Source organism: Pleurodeles waltl, chromosome 5 (genome assembly GCF_031143425.1).
Source record: "Pleurodeles waltl isolate 20211129_DDA chromosome 5, aPleWal1.hap1.20221129, whole genome shotgun sequence".
NCBI lineage: Eukaryota > Metazoa > Chordata > Amphibia > Caudata > Salamandridae > Pleurodeles > Pleurodeles waltl.
Window position 1 is genome coordinate 834,011,920 of NC_090444.1, and position 25,212 is coordinate 834,037,131.

The 25,212-nt window shown below is 43.8% G+C and overlaps 1 protein-coding gene across 1 annotated transcript in view; it reads left to right on the top strand.

The window, feature by feature from the left end:
- The window catches only part of ARG1 (arginase 1), a 221,880-nt gene that overhangs the window by 19,486 nt on the left and 177,182 nt on the right, over positions 1-25,212 (top strand). The window contains exon 2 of the mRNA XM_069234881.1: positions 24,781-24,853. Within this exon, the coding sequence (XP_069090982.1) occupies positions 24,781-24,853 (73 nt within the window). The remainder of the gene's footprint in view (positions 1-24,780; positions 24,854-25,212) is intronic.

The window sequence follows — 25,212 nt, forward strand, 5'->3', positions numbered from 1 at the left end:
CAGGGGCCAGGACGCACTGCAGCCCATGTAGTCACCACTGCACACTGCTCGTCGGTGGTGACAGCCGCTCAGTGGCTGCTAGTTGCGCTACAGGTGGCGGTGGTGGCACTGGTGGTGGTAGCCTCCAGGCCTTCACCTGCAGCCTCGGACGGCTGCCCACTGGGGCTGCTGCTGGCAGTGTTGCTGCTGACGGCGGTGCAGGTGGCGGTGCCAGCTGCAGTGCAGGTGGCGTTGCTGGCCGCAGTGGTGGTAGGCTCCAGCTGCAGTGCAGGTGGCGTTGCTGGCCGCAGTGGTGGTAGGCTCCAGGCCTTCACCTGCAGCCAAGGAAGGCTGATGTGCCATGGCTGTTGTTGTGTGCCCCTTCCTGTCCTTGGCAGATGGTGGTGCCTCCTTGCTTCTGCCAGCTGGTGTCTTTTTCTTTCCCTTGCTGGCTGGTGGTGCCTCCTTCCCCTTGCTGGCTGGTGTCCCCTTCTTGCCCTTGCTAGGTGGCGGCCCCTTCTTGGCCTTGGCAGGTGGTGCTGGCACACTGGCTGGGCTGATGGGTGCCTCCTTGGAGCCTCTCACACCTGCAGTAGGTGCAGAAAGCACAGTGACCGTGGACTGGGTGGCTGAGGTGCTGGGCTGGGTTCTGGCCACCCTGGCCCGAGATGAAGAACAGGGAGGTAAGGTATTGGTCAATGTTAGTGAGGAAAAGCTTCTTAGGGACACTGGGGTGGGAAGTGGGTGGAGGTTTGGGTGTGGAGGAAGAGGGAGTGTTGGTAGGAGCTGTCAGTCTGCTGTGTTTGGGTGCAGGTGCATGGGCTGGATGCTGTTGTGAAGTGGATGGCTGTTGGGTGTCTGAGTGCTTGCGTTTGTGTACTTTGGGAGGAGGGGTCACAGACACAGTGGGAAAGGACACAGGGAATGTGTGCATGGATGTGGGGATGGTGACTGCCAGTGAGTGGCGTGTAGTGATAGGAGTGCTTATGATGGAGGTAGTGGATGAGAATGTAGTGCATGCAGGTGTGAGTGGAGACGCTACTGGGAGGGAGGTGGATGAGGAGGGGGCCACAGTGGAGGCAGTGGATGTTGGTGTATCTGCAAGTGGATGGTGCTTTTGTGAGTGCCTGTGAGATGAAGTGTGGTGCTTGTGTTTGCCTGAGCCACTTCTGTCTGTTGATTTGGGTGATTGCTGATCTGAAGGTATGCTTGGGATAGGCTGGGGTTCAGTGGATTGGGACTGGCTAGAGGAAGTTGGAGGGGGGAGGCTGGAGACAGGGACAATGGCTGCCATCAGTGCGTTGGCCAGTGGATGCTACACCGTGGATGGCATTCAGTATGGTTGACTGCCCAACAGGAAGGGATCTCAGGAGGTCAATAGCCTCCTCACTGAGGGTAGCAGGTCTGACTGGGGCAGAGCCTGAGGTGCCTGGGGCGAAGGAGATGCCCACCCTCCTGGGTGAGCAGGCACGGGAAACATGCGGAGGGGCTGCTGGGAGGGCGGTGCTGGTACCGGGGTGGCGGCTGTACCTGTAGTTGGGGTAGGCACAGAGGTGTCCGCCACTGCAAGGGAGCTGCCATCAGAGGAGGTGTCTCTGTCACTACTGTCCCCTCCTGTCTCCGTCGTGGTGTTCCCCTCGCCCTCCATCCCACTGATGCTCTCACCGTCGGTGGATTCGGCCTCCAGGCCCATGCGGGATGCAGCTCCCTCTGTCGCCGGTGACTCTGCTCCTCCGCCAGATGATGCTAATGCACACAAGGACAGGGTGACAAAACAAAAAGGGGGGGAGAGACAGAGGATACACTTGGTCAATGCCAGCAACAACACTACAGTTGGCGTACACAACTCACAGTCAACAGCCCTATGCACTAGGCCATGCACTACCAGTTACAATGCTAGTCACCAGCCCATGGGGTACAATGCCTGACGCCATTAGCTGCACACCTGAGACCCACAGGACCCTGCCCAGTAGTAGATGCCCACTAACATTATTGGGTTGGAGTGCATCTGAGCTTCCCCATCACTGAACATAGCATGCCATGTTCACCCTGGCCTAGGGGCACCCACAGCCCACATCCCCCACCCAGGGAATACCTTAATATGTGCAGTCATGATTCTAAATCTGTACTCACTCCCTTGTGGCTGCTTTGATGCCTTCAAGTGCCCATCCAACTCCAGATAGGCCACCGCCAGGACGCGGAACATCAGGGGGTTCAGGGTACGACGGGCACCCCTTCCTCATTGGTAGGCTAGTGCCAGCTGGGCCTCCCTTGCCCAGCGGCGCAGGTCCTTTCACTGTTTGCGGCAGTGGGTGCTCTGCCTGTCAAAGACCCCCAGGGTCCGCACCTCCTTGGCGATGGCACGCCAAATACCCTTTTTCTGATGGGTGCTGACCTGCAGAAATAATTCAGCAGAAAAGGTATTAGTCATACCATCCAGACTGTTATACTCATGGCCCAACATAGCCCCCTCATCCCCTTAATCACATACATTGACCACCATACACGCAGCACTCTGCCCAGGACCCCTCAAACCCCACCCTACACCAGGCTTACACACACTGCAATTCATACATTCATGCCCCACGCATCAGGCTCATAGTGTACTCACCTGTTTGTCTGGAGGACCATAGAGTAAACAGTACTGGGGTAGGACCCCATCCACCAGTCTCTCCAACTCCTCCGAAGTGAAGGTAGGGACTCTTTCCCCAGACACTCAAGCCATTGTTGCTTCCAGAAACAGGTCACAGCAGCACTTGCAATGTAGGTCCTCTCCTGTTGAAGGTGAGATAGCAAGTGAGTGAACAGATAGAAAATGGTGGTCACGTCCGCAGAGGTGCGTACCGTCACCGCCGGCGTACATCGCCATTGGCTGCTGAAACCTATAGGCCCCAATGATAACCAATGAGGTGTTGCATGGCGGTCGTCGACCGCAGCGGCGCACAATGCCAGCTGAGTTACCTCATTTCCACTTGTCCCTCCTCACAGGTCAGACAGCCACCATTTCAGGTAGGCACAGGCCATGGCACCTAACTGCGTCACAGCAGACATTGGCACATCAACTGACTTATGAGTTCACATACTGTTTCTGTAAAGCAAAAATTGCATATTAATTTTTAAATATGTGTGAATATGACCTTCTGCTCACCGTTTTTCACCCCAGAATTCAACCTCTGAGGAGAATAGGAGATGGAGATATCCTGCATGTACAGACCACTGGTGGACCTGGCGACAATGGAGAACAAGCACAGTATCCTGACGTACAGACTTGATAGGGCCACAATCCAAGAACTGTGTGCCCAATTGGAGCCAGACCTGATCTCAGCTATCCGCCACCTCAGTGGGATCCCCCCTCTAGTGCAGGTCCTGTCAGTGCTCCATTTCCTGGCAAATGGTTTCTTCCAAGCAACAGTGGCCATGGCATCAGGGATGTCACAGCCTATGTTCTCAAACGTGCTGAACAGAGTGTTGTCTGCCCTACTGAAACACATGCGCAGCTACATCGTATTCCCCCAGGTGGAGGATTTGGCCACAGTGAATGCTGACTTCTATGCACTGGGACATATCCCCAACATCATTGGTGCCATTGATGGTACACATAATGCATTTGTCCCCCCCACCCCCGGAGAAATGAACAAGTGTTCAGAAATAGAAAAAGCTTTCACTCTCTGAATGTGCAAATGGTGTGTTTGGCAGACCAGTACATCTCCCATGTCAATGCCAAGTATCCTTGCTCTGTGCATGATGCCTTTATCTTGAGGAATAGCAGCATCCCATATGTGATGTCTCAACTCCAGAGGTGAGCCCATGGTCACCATCCAGTTGATGTAGGTATATGGGTGTGGGGTTGGCACTAAGGGTGAGTGTATGGCTAACAGGTATCCCTCGATGTTTGCAGGTGACTCTAGTCACCCCACCCTCTCATGGCTACTGACCTCAGTGAGGAATGCCAGGACAAGGGCAAAGGAACGTTACAATGAGGCACATGGGCGAACAAGGAGGATCATTGAGAGGACATTTGGTCTCCTGAAGGCCAGATTCTGGTGTCCCCATCTGATCCCTGAACTACTCGCCCAATAAGGTGTGCCAGATCAGTGTTGCATGTTGCACAACCCGGCATTGAGACGCCAGGTGCCTTTTCTACAGGAGGATAAGCCTGGGGATGGTCGAGTGGCAGCAGTGGAGCCTGTGGACAGTGACGAAGAGGAGGCAGAGGAAGAAGATGTGGACAACAGAACTGCACTAATTCAACAGTACTTCCAGTGACACACAGGTAAGACACTGTAACTTCACATTCCATTACAGTTTTGTGTTTACATTGAACATGGCTGCCTGATTTCCCTATTTCTATGCCCACTTACTGTACCCTTTGGCATCTCTATTTTCAGATCTCTGTGCCCGACTCTGGCTCCTGGGGTGTTTACTGCTGCCCACTAAGGGCATACCTATGTAAATATTATAGTACATTTGAATTGCAATGTTTACAGTTTGTGAAACTAATACATATGTCAAACAATTGACAGACTCCATATTTGATTTTGTTCCAAGATTGTTTATTTAGGTGCTAATAAGTGGAAGGGATATTGCAATGGGCTGGGTTGCTGATGGAAGTCCAGGGTAGAGTCCAGTCTATTTGTATTACAGGAGCATTGTCCAAGGGGGCATAGGAAGTGGAGCAATGGCAGTTGGAGGTGGACAGGGTGACAGAGTGGCACAGAAGGGTGACAATCATGAGAGTCTTATTTCCTGGTGGGGATCTTGACAATGTTCTTTGGCTTCTGACTGGATCGGTGGGACTGTTTGCGGGGTGGTTCTCCTTCTGCAGGGGGTAGGGTGCTGGTGGCCTGTTGTTCCTGTGGCAGGGCCTCCAAGAGTTCAACAATTTTAGTATGACTCCAAGCAGGTTTGAAACAAAAGTATACACTCTTGGTTCATGTTACTGCAATGTAATGTTTCCAAGTACAAATAGAAACATCTCTCCACATTTAAACAACAGACTTATTACAAAAGGACTTTGCTTCTCATGGGACCGAAATCTGAAAGAAGACTTCACATTATGAAGAAATAATTCAATACTTTTACATAACTAAAATGCAAGCTCTGGAGGTCCCACTTATGCTAACACAAGAAAAATATAAAATGCATTTTATTAATACATTCTAGCAAGTCACATATAATATGGAAACCTATAAATTAAACATGAATATTCAGCAGTATAAATAATATATCTCATATAAATGAAAAAAAGCTTTGTTATTGCGGTTCTTTAAGTATAATAGAGAATGGCATTTCTCTCACATGCATTTTTTTAAAGTGTTTAATCTTTCATGAATCACAAGGAATTCAGTAGTGTTTCTGTATGCACTTAGTCTAGGGTATAAATGACATTTTAACATCAGTTTTATCCTTCTAACATGATTTAATTTAAAAGGCACATGAGTCGAACTTTGAAATACAAGCAAAATTGTGTCAGTGCAACTTTCTACATTAGTTTTTCTCCTCCTTTACTTTCGAAACTAAAACTTGTCAGATTCTGATGACTTTTGTGGCACGAGGGACAGCACTAAAATGTATGCTCTTTCACAGATAACAGTACTTTTGGACATTCAGTGCAGGGGTACACACCTTAAATCGTGTAGATTACTTTTCTGTCCCAAAAGGTGGCATGGAAAATTAAAAAAGAAGGAAAACTAAATTAATTTCAGAATTTTTCCAGACGTCTTCTATTAGCTAGTGGATAGGCATTTGTTATCTGTTAGATAGCTAATAGTGAGATTCTCAGTGGGAGGAGAGGAAGATGTCAGGTAGTGCGCCTCACTGGAAGAACTGCGTGAACCACACGATTCTGTTCAGTGTAGCAACTCAAAGACATAGCCATGCATGAATCATTGTAAAGGCGTGTGAAACTAGGGAACAAAAATGTTTGGTTAATGGGAGTGGAAACGATTTACAATGTTCCAACTAGTATTTCTTAGTTTGTTATAACATGTGCTCCGTCAGCTAGAATGGAGCAGATCTTAGAGATGCTTGCTGACTTCAGGCTGAGGAGACCCTTCCAGTCTCTGCTAACATCCACTGCCAGAGTCCTAGGGCTTCATGGCTATGGAATCCTATTCGCTCATCAGAAACTTTAATTTGGTTTTCTGAAGCTGACATCTTACTTTATTTTGCTTAAAAGAAATGTTTTTCCCCCAAACCTTTTTTGTTTGGATTAGGGATTTTCCTCTATGAAACACTGATGCTGCATATTCTGCATTTTATTTGTAATTCTTACAAATGTACTATTTTACCTCATTTTGAAATTTCGACATTTAGATTTTGTGAATCTTTAATAATGATAATGACTAAAATTGGTACTTAATGAACTAATGATTTGGCTTGAACTAATTTGTTAATAAATTCCTCTAAACTGACTTCAATTCTTTTTGTTGTTTCCTGTGAAGTCCAACTTGGTCTTCACTGTTTATAGAAATTAATGTAAATGATAGCTCCTTATGTTCTCTGTTGACTAACAAAGGCCCATACGACCAAGGGCTGGGTTTTATGATGATTATACCAAACATTTAGGATAAAAGAATCCCTAATACGGCATACGCTAAGACGGTTGGCCAGTTGGCTCAATACATTAAGTGGTTATTGCTCACATTTATAACGATTCTCAGATTACATTTTACAGTCTTGGCTTAGCCAAATCATAACTCCATCCTTCAGAGGTTGATAAATTAAATACTATTAAATTGAATGAAAGTAGCACTTAGCATGTACAATACTTACAAACGGCTACAGCAGAGTTGAGTGATATGTGAAAAACAAATTAATATTGATATTAATACAGAACAATAAACCCCTTTCCTGCATTAAAAAAGGGGTGTCTGATATCGCCTAGCCTTTCTACCCTTTCCCTGACAAGATAGTGTCTTGAGGATGCAATGCCAGAATATCATAACCAAAAGGTTGTCTGACAGAAATATTGTGTTCTAAATATTCTTTACAAAAATAACTTCCCATTGGAGTTAACAAAAGAACATCTACACTAAGTCGGATGATTGTTCTGTAAATAATATTTAGGAAAAAATATTTCTGTTTGTTGATATTTTTGATAACAATATTATGATGACAACCACATGCTAATTTAAGATTGTACACACAGGCAGAGGGTTGTCCTTGACTATGTGAGGCTTACACAAAGGCCAACATTTGGAAAGGCAAAAGAAGGAGATTTGTAAGTGACAATAATCTGGGAAGATTTAGTTTCCCCATTCACTTACATTGAAACAGGCACATTTCAAACAGGGAGAAACCTAAATTAAAGCAATGTTTGCCTTTAAACAGTGGAAGTCTCTCACCTGAATTGGGTCCGTTGCCATACCTGTATCGTGGTGCACCAGACATGTCCTAATAGGAATAGTGGGCTATTGTCCCGGTCCTGGGTTTAACTCATGAAGATATGGTGGGATCCTACTATGTTTTATGAATCCTCACTATTATCAGACCTTTGTATCTATGCCAGTGACAGCATGGCCTACAGCCCCATCTTGTGTAAAGTTCCTTAGTATGCGAAAATCCAGAACCCTGCTTTGACATCCTTTGAGCACATTGTGTGCATGTACAGTATGTGTGAATACATACATGTTAATAAGTGCATGTGTGTGTGTCAGTGAGTGTGTATGTGTGTGTGTCATAAGTTGAACAGTCAGGACAGCTTTCGAGGGCTGCTGAAGACAGGGCTACCTTTAGAAATTCCATGAAGACTTTGTTAGCAAGGAGCTGCTAATTAGTTCCTCCCAAGCACTGCTAAGTGCTTGATGGTAGTGATGAAGGGCAGGACTATAGTTTCAGCTGTGCAAAGCAAGGACCCTTTTGGGCAGGCCTGAACTTTAGTTTATCCCTATTACTGCTTCACAGAGGCCAGTGACAACCAGGTACAAAAGCCTCACACTTCATTGTGCTCATGTAGTGGGTGCTCCAGTTTGGAAACAGACCCTGTGCTATGTGAGAGCATCAATTTGTTTAAAGGCTGCAAGGGGAAAGCACCCTTGAGAAGGACAATAGAAAGAGAACTACCCCAAACTGGTTCTCAAGTCTGAGACAGGGGATCTGCATTCATTTTCTGAAAAATATGCATAACCGTGGGACCTAAACTACCCTGCTTGGTTCCACATCCAAGTAACTCATGACTAATTAAAGGAATGCTTTACACAATTCTTAAAATTCTGTTTTGTGCCAAGGACTGGTGCCTGCTGCTGACTGAAAGACACCCATAGGAAGTTAACTATCTGAGAGAGATGCCAGAAGTGACCTATGTTGAAGTGGATCTCCGAGTCTCTCTCCACAGTAACTGTTAAAAACCACACAAACCCATGTAGGGTAACAAATGCTAAGCTGCATGATTCCATTACTGACCCAAGTTGGGATGCCTCTGCCATGCTGAGTAATTCTATCACCAGCTCTTCTCAGACTCGAACTGCCATGTAATTCCTGCACTGGTCTGTGTTGGACAACTATGGTAATTGTAATTACATTAATATAGTGCTTAACTACCTCTGATGAGGCAGTGAAGTGGTTAATGTAGGGCAATGCACTGCTCATGAACCCAAGGTTAGTGGTTATCCCAGTGTAGTTGTGAGAAATGGGGTTATTGTTTGGGGAAGGGGGGTGAATCCTTGTCTGGGTAAACCACAGAAGTCACTGAATTAACCTGTGCTTAAACCTTTGGTAACTTGCCACAAAATCAGTCCGGCTGAACTTAAAGGCAAGGTGTAACATATGTATGCAGCACACAAACAAGTAAAAACACAATACATTAAAAATCGCAAACCAATTTAGAAAACTAGAGTAAAGCATAATAAATAAAATGTCAGAATGGCAAAAATCGAATCAGTAGAATTACAAAGATTTAAGTGGCAATAGTGCTGCAAAGCTCAAAATGCCACTTGTGGTCATCTGGTCACACTAAACCAGGGGAAAGTCACAAGTTCAGGCTAACTGTAATGGAGTGTGTGCCGGACAGAGGGACCAGGTTAGTCAGACTGAAAAAGGTACTTTCTAGAAGTCCAGGGCAGAGAGTTCCATTTGTGGTGGAGAAGGCAGAGAGGAGCATGAACAGTGTCATAGATGGTCACTGTTGTAGAAAGAAGAGCAGTCCCGTGGTCACAGACAGTCATTGTTGTAGCATGAAGGTCCGGTTGGAGATCGAGGACGGTCGTTGCTGGAGCTTCGTTTTGGCGTCACCCAGGGCTGTCATTAATGCATTGCAAAGTGCAGACCTCATGTTGTTGGTCATTGCTGGAGGGCACTGTATCGCAAAAAGTTGCATTGGTGGTCATCATAGGTGGAAGAGTGTCAGTGTGAAAGGGCCAGAACCTTCAGGATTTCACCTACTCTTGAGGAGGAGTGTATCTGATACAAGCCAAGGGTCCAGTACCTGTGGCGGTACCTCTTGAGGGTCAGGGACTCACTCTATCAGAGGCCAGCAGGACTCATGCAGGTCCAGCTGAAGGTCCAGCAAGCCCAATGCAGTAGGTCAGCTGGGCAGTTGCAGGAAGGCTGCTGTAGCGTATTGTCTCCCTGTAGCTCAGAAAAGGAGGTCAGTAAAATGACCGTCAGAGTCACTGAGGTAGTCTGGAATGAAGGAAGCATGTTCAGTCTTCCTTCTTAGAGATCAGAGCAGACCTTACGCAGCAGGACAGTGAGGCATGCCTCAGGCAGCAGGGCAGTCCTCTGGGGAATGGGGAACAAGGCAGTCCTTCTTCATGTGATGTGCGACTGTTTGAATTGGGGAATCTTCTAGGCTAACTTCAGATTTGGTTCTAGAAAGTTATTACCATCTGTCAAAGCTCCAATATGTCTAGGGTGACAGAAGACTGCTGACAGGATCCTTTGTGTGTGTACTGGAGGCAGCCCTTTGAAACTTAAGTGGGGCAGGAAACAGAACAACTCCCACCAATCCAGACAGAATGGGCCATCTTGCCTTTATCCAGTTCCCTTTATCTCACTGTCTGGCAGGAATACACAAACCCCAACTGCAGAGCCATTTGCGCCATGTGACCCAGGACATTGGTAGAGGCACAAACACGGTAAGGGTAGAAAAATGCCAACTTTCTAAAAGTCACAAAAATAATGTGGATAGCGTGAGGAAAATATCCGAAATGCTTAACTGCAAATCAAGCTAAATTTTATTACGTTTTTGTGAATTTATCATCTCAAATTATTCAATCACATAGTTAATGTGGACTACGTTTCTCTGCTCAATTACTTGTGTGTAGTTTTTAATGATTTCTTTTAATATCATTCATAAGACAATGCAAACCGTATAAAAGACACATAACAATTACATAAATTATCAAAAGAAATACATGTAGATGAATAACCAAACCGAGCAAACATCTATTTCATGTGTTAAGATATTTATTTCATTCGTTAAGTTATTGAGTTTGTTGATTGATTGTTGACTTATGAACTGGTGACCCCTTAATACCTCCCTGAGAAGCCTGTGATTACTCACCCTCCCTATACTGGGCGGCGAGTTAGGAAAAGGATTGGAGAGCTATAGGAGGACAGGCACCGGGACACCAGTGGTAAACAACTACAACAACCACTGCTTGTGCCCAGTAGTCCCTGTGTACCCTGGGCTTCCCTAATGGGGTCTTACAGGTGGTAACTGAACAGCTTCCAGTGTCTGGAGGAAAGGATAAATGCGAATTAGAATCTATGAGATGATCTAATTATCCCTATTAGATAAAAACAAAAACAGCTGGTTGATTCTACTTCATATTTAGCATTCTCTGCACAAATAGGAGTATGTTTATTTACCACCTAAATCAGACTAATACTGTTCTAACAATCAGTAGTAGGTGATTGTTGGACACCATTTTAGAATGTATGCCTAAATTATAGTAATGTAAAGTATTAATCCCAGTGCACCAAGGCCGCTGGTAGAACCAAAGAAAGGATTTATCACAGTACCCAGAGTAGACAGCAAGTCACGCTTCACATACTTTCACGAACGTTTTCTTTACAAAACAGCCCTCTCTCAGAATTGCAGGTCACGGACTGTGAAGGCCTGTAGTGCGGTAACAATGCGAGGCTTTCTTGTGAAGCACAGTTGCTTAATTTTGTGAACAAATTGCGGAAATGTGTTGGTGCTCTTCGTCAACGGTAATAAGTCACATTTAAAATGAAGCCGTACATTCAGTAGATCCGTTGAAGGACGGGGCCAGTCTACAGGTTTTAGACCCCCTAATCAAGAAACTCTTAACCATACCTTTTTACGCATTGACGTTTTCAGCAAATGCTCACACCCACACACATGATGAGCACATCAACAACCTATGTATTTAACATATGCATCGCACCATGAACGAGGTCCATTAGCAATGTTACATTTTACAAGGTGCATGCAGATTTCATAACTTGTAGGACAAGTAAACGTGTTTGAAGCACCCCATGCACTTGGGTATGCCTGTCAAGAAATAATGAACTGCAAATTAATTAAATAAGAGATGGCATAACGATGCTATCTATGCACTCTTAATGTTGTTATGTATTTTCTAAATACATCAGGGATACATAAAAGTGTGAAATTGCATATGACATTTGTTATCAGGTCATGTTTCTCGTGGTGCCCTGAAGCAGCCTTCTGCCTCGTTGAGCTCATAAACACGCGAACAACACACTTAGATGTCATGCCTACTGTTCATTTTTGCTGGGTAAATACATTTGCTCATTTTCTATTTTTTAATAGGAAATATAAGAAGTTTGTTCTGTAAGACTCGTAGGGGATGAGGCTCTAAACTAACAAGAAGAGGTTAATTGGTGACACAACTAGCATACGTCAAAAACACTTTGTGAGATGATGTGAAATCTCGTTTGACACATCGACTGATATTTATCTATATTCAAAGATATTTCTAAACCAGTGGTACTTCTGCCCCCCACTGAATACATCACAACAGATATACATTTTTTTTTACATGTTGTGATATATTTGCTTCTCTGCTCTTCCTCTCCTTACCTCTGTCCTCGTTTCATCCAGTCATTGAACGCCCGAGATACCCCTTCCTAGGCTCCAGCAGTGGTCCTCACTCCTCTTTTCCGCAGAAGGCTAACTGCCAAGGACTCCAGTCTTTCCTCGCCTTTTCTTCTTAGGACGTGGTTGCTGGGGACAAAATCTTTAAACCCTTTCCTGCAATGACCTTTTTGCATTGTCCTTGGAAGTTGATCGGTGATCTTCATGGCTGTTTCATTTCTAGAGTGCATTGATACGTGGCAATGGTAGAGTTATGCTGTCTAAAACATGAAATACAAATATAAATAAATAAATAATTAAAGTGCCCAAGGTGGTGTTATATGGAAACAGGTTGTCATTGAGAAGTATTTTTCTGGTGTCCTAATAGAACCCTCAGTTTAGGTGTGTATGTTGAAGCACCTCCATTGCATTTTTAGAAATGATACAGATGCTTGTATTTCAACATTTCCACTTAACTATTACAATTATATAAATAAAGTAGAATATCAGGTTAGGTGGAATTAGAATAATATTTATCATTTACCTTAAACTGGATATTGTTCCATTTGGATGGCAGATACATGGCAGAAACATGATACACTGACATATACTTTATATCTTTCTATTACGTATGGAATGCATACATTGCGACTCATGGGATGTTAATTGAATTTAAAGACTGTGTGACTTGGCGGTAAGATTATTTGTTTGCACATTATTCTGTAATTTCATATAGTTGCGCTGGTCAGTGATAAGTGCATTGCTTAGTGCATTTTAGTAAAATACCAACGTTATTAAATAATATTTTTGGCAAATTATTGGTGGTTTACTTTTTATCTTGGTATATGCGTGCCATCATAGTAAAATGCTTTAAGGTTACTTGTGTACCCCAAATAAACTCTAATGTTCTAATTAAAGTTTTTAAAAAGTTTTCTAGTCCTCATGGAATGTCTCAGTGAGATTGTTTCAGTTCCACGATTGGGTAGCCTGTTCTTCATAGGAGTACTTGAAGCAGGTGTATAAGAAACATGTACTATGGGCATCCGTCTAAAACACGCTAGGAGCGAATGGCTGGTGAACAGTGCTACTCTCATAAAAAAAAACGTGCCAATTGGCTTGGGAAGACAGAATCATCCTCAGCCCAAGACCGTATGCCTTGGGCAAAAATGTCTGCTGTACGCTCAAAAACAGTAAGCAACCCTTATGTGGGCCCTTGTTGGATATGGGCTTTACAAACTTCATAATTCCCAAGACGGTGATATCTTGCACACTTCCGGTTTTTATAAACAAATAGAGGGAAGGAAAATGAAGCTACCCCCCTTTGGTGATTGTTTAAAAACTGCACTAAGGTCTCCTACCAGGCTACTACTCGCCTGGACTTTCAAGATTCAATAGATGTTTGTGAAAAATGCTCTGGCTAAAAACTCCATTATGAACATATCTTCCCCAGGAGTTCGAAGGAGTAAGGATCAAATAAGGCAAGTCATGTCACAGACCCATGCCTTCTCTAAAATCGCGGCATCTGGAGTATTTTTATAAATTAACACTATCTTTTGCTTAAAGAAACAAAACCTACGGTAATCCATGACTGTGAACTTTCCATGCCCTATAAGAGTTACATTTTGAAAGCGTGAAGTAAAAATTAATTAACATTCGTTTTGTATTGGACAATTCATTAGCAAACCACGTAGCCTGCCAAGCCCACTTAATACCTTTTGAAACAATATGGATTATATATCAGAGCAATAACAAAGGACAAATCAGGAATGATTAATACTCTCTATGCCAATTTATCTTCCGTATAAGACACTGTACTCTTGCTAGCACTCACATTATGAACACTCTTGTCATGACACATTGTGCTTAGTGCATTCTTAATTCCATAAATTAACACCAATGGAGCATGCTCTCTTGTGAAAATCCAGAAATCTGACCAATTACACAAAGTTTCATAATAAATGTATTGCTTCATAAAGGTCTGCTTAGCAGGAGTATAAATATTAAAACGACCATTTAGCACACACAGCTGATTTTCTCTCAACAAGGTAATTATAATGTAGGGGCATGCTATCAAAAAGGAGGTCTCAGGGATGCCAAGTTTGTGTCTGCTTGCATTTTCCAATTCACCATCAAACACACTGTCCACTACCTTTTACTTCTTATCCCTGCCTACCAACATAGAAGCATAGGAAGACAGGGGCGGCCCTTCCACATGGGCGGAGGAGCGTCACCCCGCCAACTAAATGCACCCATAACAGAAAACTAAAATGATAATAAACTTTGTTTATTTCTATTTTATTTTGGAATGCCTGGTCAGGAACCAGTGTCAGGACTGGGCATGGCAATTGCTGCCAAGTGGCAGCAGGGAGCTGTGCACATGTTTAAAGTGCTCATGTCCCTTTGCCTGGCCGTCTTGCAAAAGCCAGCCAGACGTGCACACGTTAAACATCTCTAACCCAGCTGTCTTAAGCTGGGTTAGAGAAGGCACAGGCCTCCAATGCTCTGGTGAGCGCCGAGAGAGCCCGCTCCCGATAATCCTGACGCTGGTTTCATACTAGTTACCAGCATGAAACCAGCGTCAGTATTGGCTTGTGCAGTTTCCTGGTTCCCCTGACGTTGCACATCAGAGCTGTGAGAGACGACACCAGGAGAGATCTTCACCAGCTAGGTACCATGTGTTAACATTTATTTTTATTGTATGCCCCCTCCCGTGCCCCCATTGTAAATAGGAGCTGGCCGCCACTGGGAAGAAATTAGTTATATCTTTACATCCAAAACTTTAATTAGATCAACTAAAGACCAGTTCAATGCTGATGTACCGTAAACACCACCAGTTCCTTAGTTGTATGGACTTCTATGAAAAATGCCCCTTTGACAGCAATTTTGCTAGTTAAGTCAAGGATTGAACAAAAGGCTAGAGAAAACGTTTGCCCAACCACCTCTGTACCCAAAGAAGGGCACCAAACGACAAAAGTTAAATCTAAAAATCCATTTATTACAGTGCAGGTCCTCTGAGGCATTCAAAAATAAAGCATGTTGAATGGCACAGCTTTAAAAAAGGAACACGATATAGAAATAAGCAAACAATCGCTGAATCAGTCTAAGTAAACACATGCCATCAGCAATAACAATAAAAAAAAATATTTGCAGACTTTAATTCATGAAACAAGGACCAAATAGCGAGCATGTAATTCCCGTCATAGTCTCCACACTTCTTACGTTCCCCTTGCTTCCATTTCAGGCTCCATATTACTGATCTACACCTTCATCACACGCACAGTTTTTGTGAAAGCAGTTAAGGTCTTTGAAAATACACAAGGATTGTGAAAGATTATAACTACACTAACACACGTATTTTCCCATCATAATGGCGGTCATTCTGACCCTGGCGGTCAAAGACCGCCAAGGCGGAGGACCGCGGGAGCACCGCCAACAGGCCGGCGGTGCTCCAATGGGGATTCCGACCGCGGCGGTAAAGCCGCGGTCGGACCGGCAACACTGGCGGGCTCCCGCCAGTGTACCGCCGCCCCATTGAATCCTCCACGGCGGCGCAGCTTGCTGCACCGCCGCGGGGATTCCGACCCCCCCTACCGCCATCCAGATCCCGGCGGTCGCGGTAGGGGGGGGTCGCGGGGCCCCTGGGGGCCCCTGCAGTGCCCATGCCACTGGCATGGGCATTGCAGGGGCCCCCGTAAGAGGGCCCCTACATGTATTTCACTGTCTGCTGCGCAGACAGTGAAATACGCGACGGGTGCAACTGCACCCGTCGCACAGCTTCCACTCCGCCGGCTCGATTCCGAGCCGGCTTCATCGTGGAAGCCTCTTTCCCGCTGGGCTGGCGGGCGGTCTGAAGGCGACCGCCCGCCAGCCCAGCGGGAAAGTCAGAATTACCGCCGCGGTCTTTCGACCGCGGAACGGTAACCTGACGGCGGGACTTTGGCGGGCGGCCTCCGCCGCCCGCCAAGGTCAGAATGACCGCCAATATCTACGCATATGGTGCTGTTTCTCTGGCACACTTCTCTTCACTCAGTACAGTAAAGATGCTTCTGATGCGTCCTAGGCCAACTAAACAACAAAGAGGCTAGCTTAGTACCTGCCATTCATCCTTGCACCTTTTCAAAGGGTGAGTAACCTGTAGGTACGTGGGATGTCATCTTGTACACCCTCAACAGCCTAATCATCACACAACCAATGGCCATGTTAGCCACTGCCAACTGATTAGTGTCCTTAATGATCCTAGTGATTCCCTACACCACAACGTTGGAGTCTGAGCAAAATGGAGAATAGCACTCGCTTTCAAACTTTACAAATCCTGTGAACATAATCCTTATCAACAGTCTTGGAAAACTCTCCTTCTCAAACACATATTCTAGGAATTTTATGACCACTCTCCTCATAAACTCATACGCAAACCTTCTCTCAAATATTCCTGGGAGTTGTAACAGACTGTTGTTAGAAATGGGGTCTCTGGTTGGCAGTCAGTTTGCACTTCGTCCAAGCAGGGACCCTCACTCTAGTCAGGGCAATGTAATACACACGTAGATAACCCCTGCTCACCCCAATGGTAGCTTGGCACAAGCAGTCAGGCTTATCTCAAAGGCAATGTGGAAAGTATTTGTAACAACACACACAATAATACAGTGAAAACACTGCACAGTGAAAACACTACAAAATGGACACCACACCTGTATAGATAAATAGCCAATATTTATCTAAATCAAACAAGACCAAAATGACAAAAGTCCAACATACACAAGTAAAGATATGAATTTCTAAAATATAAAGAGTCTTACTCCATAGAAAACAATGGAAACTATGTTGTTACACACAATACCTGGTCTGCATCAAAAATAAGGCCGCACAGGCGAGCGTGCATTGGAAATGTCAGCGATGCGTTGATTCCTTACTCACAAGTGAGGCAGTGCGTCGTTTCTTTTCCAGTTGGGTAGGCGATGTGTTGTTTTTCTCTCTCGGAAGAGAGTGATGCATCGATATCCTGATGGGACACTTCGGACCTGTGCAGGTACAGGATGATTTTGACACCCACCGACGATACGTGTGAAATCCGGCCACACAGTGATGGAAAAAAAGCACTGCAAGGGGTTGTGTCATTTTTACTGCTTTGATGCAGGTGGTGCATTGAAATTTTCCCCACACGGCTTCCTGTGCATGGATTTTAGCCTTTTTCTACCAACTTCACCTTTCAAGGGTCCAGGGACTGGATAGGGCATCACCTGGCAGGGCAGGATTCTCAGCAAAAGAGTCCAGGTCAAGTGCTGGCAGAGGAAGTCTTTAATGGCTCTAAGATTTCAAAACAGGAGGTAAGCTCAGTCTAATCACTTCGAGATTCTTCACAAGCAGGAATATACCACAAAGTCCAGTCTTTGTCCTCTTTGAGGCAGATGCAGCAACTGCTGGCCAACCCAGCACAGCACAGTCACAGGCAAAGGAACAGTACTCCTCCTCCAGCTCTTCAGCTCTTCTCCTTGGCAGAGGTTCCTCTTGGTTCCAGAAGTAATCTAAACATCTGGGTTTTTGGGTCCACTACTTACACTCCTTTCTGCCTTTGAAGTAGGCAAACTTCAAAGCAAAGTCTCTGTTGTTCAAAAGATCCTGCCTTGCCCAGGCCTGGCCCCAGACACACACCAGGGGGTTGGAGACTACATTGTGTGATGGGAGGGCAGCCAATTCAGGTGTAAGTGTCAGTTCCTCCCTCCACTCTAGCCCAGATGGCCCATTAGGATATGCAGGCTGCACCTAAGCAACCTTTTTGTTACTGCCTAGAGGGAATTCACAACAACCCAACTGTCAGCCTGACCCAGACGTGGAATACACGAGCAGGCAGATGCATAAAATGGGTTTAAGGAAGAAAATGCCTACTTTCTAAAAGTGGCATTTTCAAACTGATAATACAAAAAACAACTTTATCAAAACATGTATTTTTATATTGTGAGTTCAGAGACTCCAAACCCCAAACCTCTATCTTATCTCAAAGGGAAACTGCACCTAAAAGATATTTAAAGGCAGCCCCCATGTTAACCTATGAGAAAGACAGGCCTTGTAACAGTGAAAACCGAATTTGGCAGTATTTCACTGTTAGGACATGGAGAACACATCAGTACATGTCCCACCTTTAACAAACACTGCACCCTTCCCTTGGGGCTACCTAAGGCCTACCTTAGGGGTGCCTTAAATGTATGAAAAGATAAGGTTTGGGCCTGGCTAGTGGGTACACTTACCAGGTCGAATTGGCAGTTTAAAACTGCACTCACAGACACTGCATTGGCAGGTCTGAGCTGTGTTTACGAAGCTACTAATGTGGGTGGCACAATCAGCGCTGCAGGCCCACTAGTAGGATTTGGTTTACAGGCCGTGAGCACCTCTAGTGCACTTTACTAGGGACTTACTAGTAAATCAAATATGCCAATCATGGATAAACCAATCACTAATACAATTTAGACAGACAGAGTATGCACTTTAGCACTGGTTAGCAGTGGTAAAGTGCTCAGAGTCCTGAAAGCCAACAAAACCAGGCAAGGAAGTAAGAGGAAGGAGGCACAAATTTGGGGGATGACCCAGCAAAAGGGCCTGGTCTAATAACTGTAAAGGTACAAGATTTATCTGTTTAGTTCTAATCTGATTACAACTTTTAGCTATAAGTAGTCAAAGACCAAATTTAGTAAAAAATGGTGCTAAATTTGAGCCAGTGGTTTCCGGTGCAGAGCACCTGTACTTATTTTTTAGGGCTGGCAGTTATTTTGTTGCCTCAGGCATTTACTGTGGACAAAAGACACATATAGGAAAGACGAGGAGGAAAAAAACAAAAAAGCGTCACAAAGGGAGAAAGCAGAAAGCTGCAAGAGTGAGCTGAAGTGGCTGGGAGTGGCTGAAAATGGATTAAAGAGGCCCTAGATGGCTTCAGAATTACGCTGCCTCAGTATTTCGTGCGCACACATTTAATTGCGCAGTGGCATGTTTCTGAGGAGAGCTTTGGGCACTGGCACGTTTTTATTTACAAATTAAGCACTGGTCAATACCATTGGTTGGCTTTCATGTTAGTCTAATTTTGCTTGCTTCTTGTGTCATTGTTGTCCTTCCACCTTTTGTGTTTGCCCCTTTCCTTTGGTTCTCTGAATTGCTACCCAACACCCCCAGCTCGTCAGATTCAGTTTTCTCCCCTCCCTTCAAGGTTTTATATGTGTTTTTTTCAGGTTTCCACCTTTCCCTCCATCCAGTTTCTTCATTGCTGACCGCTACCCATTGGTCCATACTACAACAATGTCCACCTGCTTCACAGGTGCACCTCATCTCAGTCTTTCTGTTAAAGAATAAAAAAAAATATTTTTGGAAGGCCCAGCAATTTGGGAGTGAGAAATAAATGGTTTATCAGATTGTTCCTATTTGTTTAATTTACTGCTCCAAGATAGGTGTCCGCCATCTTAGAATGGTAAATTAAATCAAGCAATAAAATGTCCACAGTAGCGTGATAATGCATACATGTGCAAACGTGACAATATATGGCTAATCGCAATGTTGTTTTCCCTAATGCTGGTCCACATCCATCCATGGTCAGCAGAGTCATTCATCTTTGACAAGCACCTTTCAAGGTGTTCGTCACAAGTTAACAAAATGATCTGATGCCACAAAGAATAAGGGAGGCATTCATCTCTTCACACTCTGTAACACTCGCGTCAACATTTAACTCTTACTGAATTGGTGGCGGGTTAAACCTTACAGATGCACCTGTCTTGGACTACCATAAATATTAGAACTCTGTGAACTATATTGTCACCCAATATCTATGGCTATACCTGTGCACAAATCACGGCACCTGCCACCACAGGGACAATCCTGAAAGGATTACATGCAAAAAGATATGGATAGTGCACCACTGTGCAAAGTGGACTTTACTGACTTTGCGCAGTGGTGCACTATCCATATCTTCTTTCAACATTTAACTCTGTTTACAATGCCAGAATCTTTCTGAAAGGACACCCTCTTACCACCAACTGAACAGATGTCTATGCTCCATTTGTATCAACTCTTCATGTGCACAATTCTTTGTTCAAACTTACTCCTTATTACCATAAGCAGATGCTACTTACATGTTCCACTCTTCTTTCATCTTTCTCCTCACTCTCTGCAGCTTGCCACTGTGATTATCTATTGGCACGTTGCATCTACTGATGCCGAATTAAAAAAAATCAGCTAGCCAACAAGTGATGCAAGGCATAGACCATCCTTACCCTTTTCATGGTCAATAAGTGAAAAAACAATTTGTGATGTGATCATGTCTGTTGTCATAAGGAAGGCCAACCACCAAACCAATATTATCAAAAATCAATGAAAACCTCACCAAAAAGTCATTTCTGCACTCTCCATGACCGAATACTGTTTTTATGGTTCTCTCAAAGCTTGTGATGCATAAACTATGATGACAAGTTTCTGGGCTCTTTACTGACTCAGAATGACTCCCTACCCCTTTTCACACTTACCTTTTATTATTGAAGCCTCTGCTCCAGCTTTCGAATTTCCCACTCTGCTATCCATGACACATTCTCTTTCAGCACTAAAAACTAAATTTTAACATCATCTGACTGCATGAATTCTATCATTGTAATTCGCACAAGCAAGCACTAAAAAGGTCAGGCAAATTCATCGAGAATAGAATGTCATGCAAGTACCACGAGTTGGGCTACCTAACAAATCAGATAACACTTTTTAGCCAAGCCTATCGTTCCTGCAAGCCAAAACTGCAGAATTCATTTTCTACAAACTACAAACTATTAGATAAAAGACAGACCAGCTGATACTGTGGATCTTTGTATGATCCATCCAGTATTTAAAGGCGCATTGACTGATACGCTCTGAAACTGTACCTCAGCGGGGCTCTTTCTGGTAACATTGCTAGGAACAATGCTCGGTTTACAACCCCTAAACATTGCACTAACATGCACTAACAGTCTCAAGCAGCTGGTAGGAGAATGTTTTAATCTTCACCAACAGAACCATGTTGAGCATAATAAAACCATGTTGATTGCCCTTAAGACTTTCACTTTCTAAAGGTCAGAAATTAAGGCTTTTGTTACCTTAGGCCCTTAGTCTGGTCCTTAACGACTATGGGTTAAGTGCAGAAATATAATAACATGTAACCGTGGTTTCATCTCAATTGAATGTAATAATAATTTTTAGGTTGAATCCTACCAAATAGCACAGCTGTTTGTTTGCCAAAGACCTCTTTGGGGCCATCTGGAAAGCCGACCTAAGAATGTAGTTCGCTCATTGCTTACCATTGGCTTTGTGATTTGTAACTCACCTTTGCTTGCTTTCGATCTACTGGGTTTATTTGTTTTAGGCTGTCAAGCATGCCTTTGTCCCTCCTGTGGAGCATGGCATATGGTTATGTATTCTTCCACACGTCTTCGCTTTCTGTAAACAGGCCTTTACATTGTGTTCTTGTCACATTTGCTCACATTCGAAGACAGAGGTCAAATGTAAGGCTCTTACTTCTGAGGGAGCTTGGTGTTTACTTTTCTTTGCCTTCAAAGTGAGAGATTTATCTGACAATCTGGGGGTGTGAAATGAAAGGCTTTTTCTAGCACACAAACTAAAAGTCAATGTTGTAGATGAACTGCAAAAGTATTTCAGAATATATCAGAATCAGGAAAGCACAAACAAAGCACGTTTGTTGTAATTCTGAAGTATGCTGGAAACAAAAATTGTAATACGATCAAAACAAATCAGTACACTAGGTGATGCATTAACACACTTCATTGTTTGTGCGCTGCATGCCTTTATTGGTAAAACTGTATGTCGGTGCAAATATAATGGTCATTTCAATTGAAAATGCATTGCCTGTAATGGAAGTGCACTACTACACCATACATACTTCACTCCATGCCACTCCAGTCTATGATACTCCACTCTACGACACTCTACTCCTTTTCACTCTACTCCATTCTATGCCATGCCACTCTATGCAACTCTAGGCTACTCTACTCCACTTAAGACACTCCACACACAACACTCAACTCTATCCCACTCTACTTCATTCAACACTCTATGACACTTTACTCAATTCTACAACAGTGTACTCCATGCCACTATATGCCACTCTACGACACTCTATGCAAATCCACTCAATGACACTCTACACTATGTCACCCTACGCCATTCTACTCCTCTCTACAACACTCCACTCTACGCACTTCACTCTATGACATACCAATCTATGGCAATCCACTCCACGCTAGAAGTACTGTTTTTGGGTTACTAACAATCTCATAAGGGGATGCGGGGCACCATGGAAACAGAAAAAACCTCATTTCATTATTCACTGTATCGCACTCTGTACTAAGGAGAATGAACACTTTGAAGTTAAAAGTATTTATTCCTACAGGAACAATCTGTTTCTTCGCACATCTAAAACAACTACACAGAATATTATAAAAACAGCAACAAGACACGTTATAAATAACAAGAACAAAATGAACATTTCTAGCATTGCTAAAATGTCATTTAAAATGTTATCTAGAACCTAATACCCCAATGCCTCCTTCATGTGTTAAACCATAAAGGCATGAAAGGCAGAGCAATTTGCAGTCTAAAGTTTCTTATGGGGAAGGGACAGACTGCCTACCTTGTTGACAGAAAAGGATGTCTTTATCAGCAGAGCCATGAAGACAATATTCCTGCGAAGGGCAAACACCCACTGCTGTAAGAGTCAGAAGATCTTCCTCCGGGACTTGGCTTTATCAGCTTCAGGCCAGAGGTATCATCTGCAAAGTGAGAAGTACACTTGCAGTAGGTGAGACCCTCTTTGGCAGAATCTCTGGTGATAATATGGTCAAAGGACCCCTCTCGACAAGTGATCAAGTGACAGTTCTTATATTCTGTATCTCTTGGAATTTCTGACAGTATTATAGGAATGTCTGACATAGATTATGTGCATCAAGGTATGCATTTCAAACGTTTCCTTATGGACTTAAAAGTCAAAAGGACATCAATTCAGACTAAGTTATTTTGGTTATGTGTCTGTATGTGTTCTTACTTAACATTGACATAGTGAGGAATAGACATTTGACTGAGACAAATGTTGTCTTAGATGTTGTATCTATGTCATTAATTGAAGAATTTGACCATATCATAGTTCTTAGAAAGATAAAGTAGGCGACAATTGTGTTCAAACTGAAGACATGATAATGATTCTGCATAAAACAGGAAATATGCTGGTGTCCATTGTTTAGGCTGAAGAAGATGGCAGCCTCCATGAGCTAAGGTGGAGTAGGGTGCTGCCTAATTTGGATTCAGACCTTAAGGACTTTACGTCACCCCTCCACTCTATGACACTCCACGTTACGACACCTCAATCTACAACACTTCACTCTAAGACACTCTATGACACTGCACTCCACTACATGCCAATCTACTCCCCTCCACTCTATGGCACTCCATTCTGCAACACTGAACTTTGCCACTCCATCCTGTGCAACTCCACCTATGCCACTCCACGCCATGCCACTTCACTCTACTCCACTCTACTATACACCACACTTCTACATTAGTCCATTCTACACCAGTTCCCTTTACACCACTCTATGTTACCCCCTCTCTGCAACACTCTACTCCACACAATGTCCCTCCAAACCTCTCTACTCTTCACCACTCCACTCTACATCACAGCACTCCATAACACTACACTCTACTCCACAACACTTTGCTCCACTTTACTCCATGATAATCTGCTCCACCACACTCCATGACACTCCACACTCCACACTATGACATTCCACTCTACGACACTCCACTCTATAACACTCCACTGTATGACAATCCTCTCTACACCATTCCACAACCCTCCACTTCACTCTTCGCCACTCCTCTCCACTCTAAGCCACTCCACGCCACTTTACTTCACTCTATGCCACTCCACTCTAAGACACTTCACTCCACTCTCCTCCATGTCACTTTTAGCCATGCTGAACCACAGCCACACGGGTGTACAATATGGCTAAAACACATTGGCCAGGCCAATGGCTCTTGCATAGGCAATACCTATTGGTCTTGCAAATGCTTGTTAATTGGGTGTCCGCTATATAGAGAAACAAGAAAAATGCTTCCATCACAGTGTTAAAAAAACTGGATACACATCACGTAGACCAACCTACTCTTTTAATGCTTGGCAGGGATCTGAGGGCATTATGGGCAGTGAAACATATAATTTCCCTGTGCTGAGATAATGGAAGCTACAAATTGTACTGTTATTCTTGAGGACCGTCTTCCTCTGGACATCGGCGTCATTTAAAACAACTTGAGATTGTTTGGATCCAGATAGAACTCTGACTTACTGATTGCTGAAGTGAACTTTTATGTATTTAGGATGTACATTGAGAGACTCTTTTAACTTAATCAGTAAAATAGTATTTGTGCACATTTTGGACGTTGGCATTGCCAAAATAAAATATCTCTGAGAGAGCAATTACGAGGATTCACAATTAAATAAGACAGATTCGTTATATGTTAAAATGATGGTAAGCAATTCAAAAATTCCACAGCTCACTGTATTGGACCTGCAGTGGATCCATACCTTATAAAAACATCACAGCACAACTAGTGTCTAGCCTAGGTAACATTATCTGAACACTGAAAAGCCTACCATGAAACGTGATTATGGATGACTTTCGTAACAAATATTTGGAATCTTTTCGTTAATTTCCGATACATGGCCTATGACTGTAATTTAGCTACACTATGCATAGTCTGACCGTTTTTTTTAATATCTCTTTTTTTATTAGCCCCGAGGTGGCGTAGAAGGCGGCCCCAAAAGCCTGAGAGATGGTGGACTTATAGAACAACTGAAGGAACTAGGTAAAGATATGCGAATAGTCGTTTTAATGTGAATTTTGTTTAAAACAAACTATAAATGGCATAAATATGTCTTTGCTTTTTCAACTGAACGCAGGGCCGGGTAGTATTTTTGTAAATATTGTTGTAATCAACTTTTCTCTGCTTCCCACTGCGGAGTGATTAACTTGCACACACCACACAAAAACTAAGGTTAAGTACATACAATTGTTCATGCATGTGACAGTAGCATTCAGAGCAGTTGTACTCTCTACAGGAGGAGACACATTTGGTATCTGCAACCAATACGACTTCAACGTTAAACGACTCCTTACTTTGATATTTTCTTTTGAACTTGGGAACATCAAGCTAAAGGTGGTCAA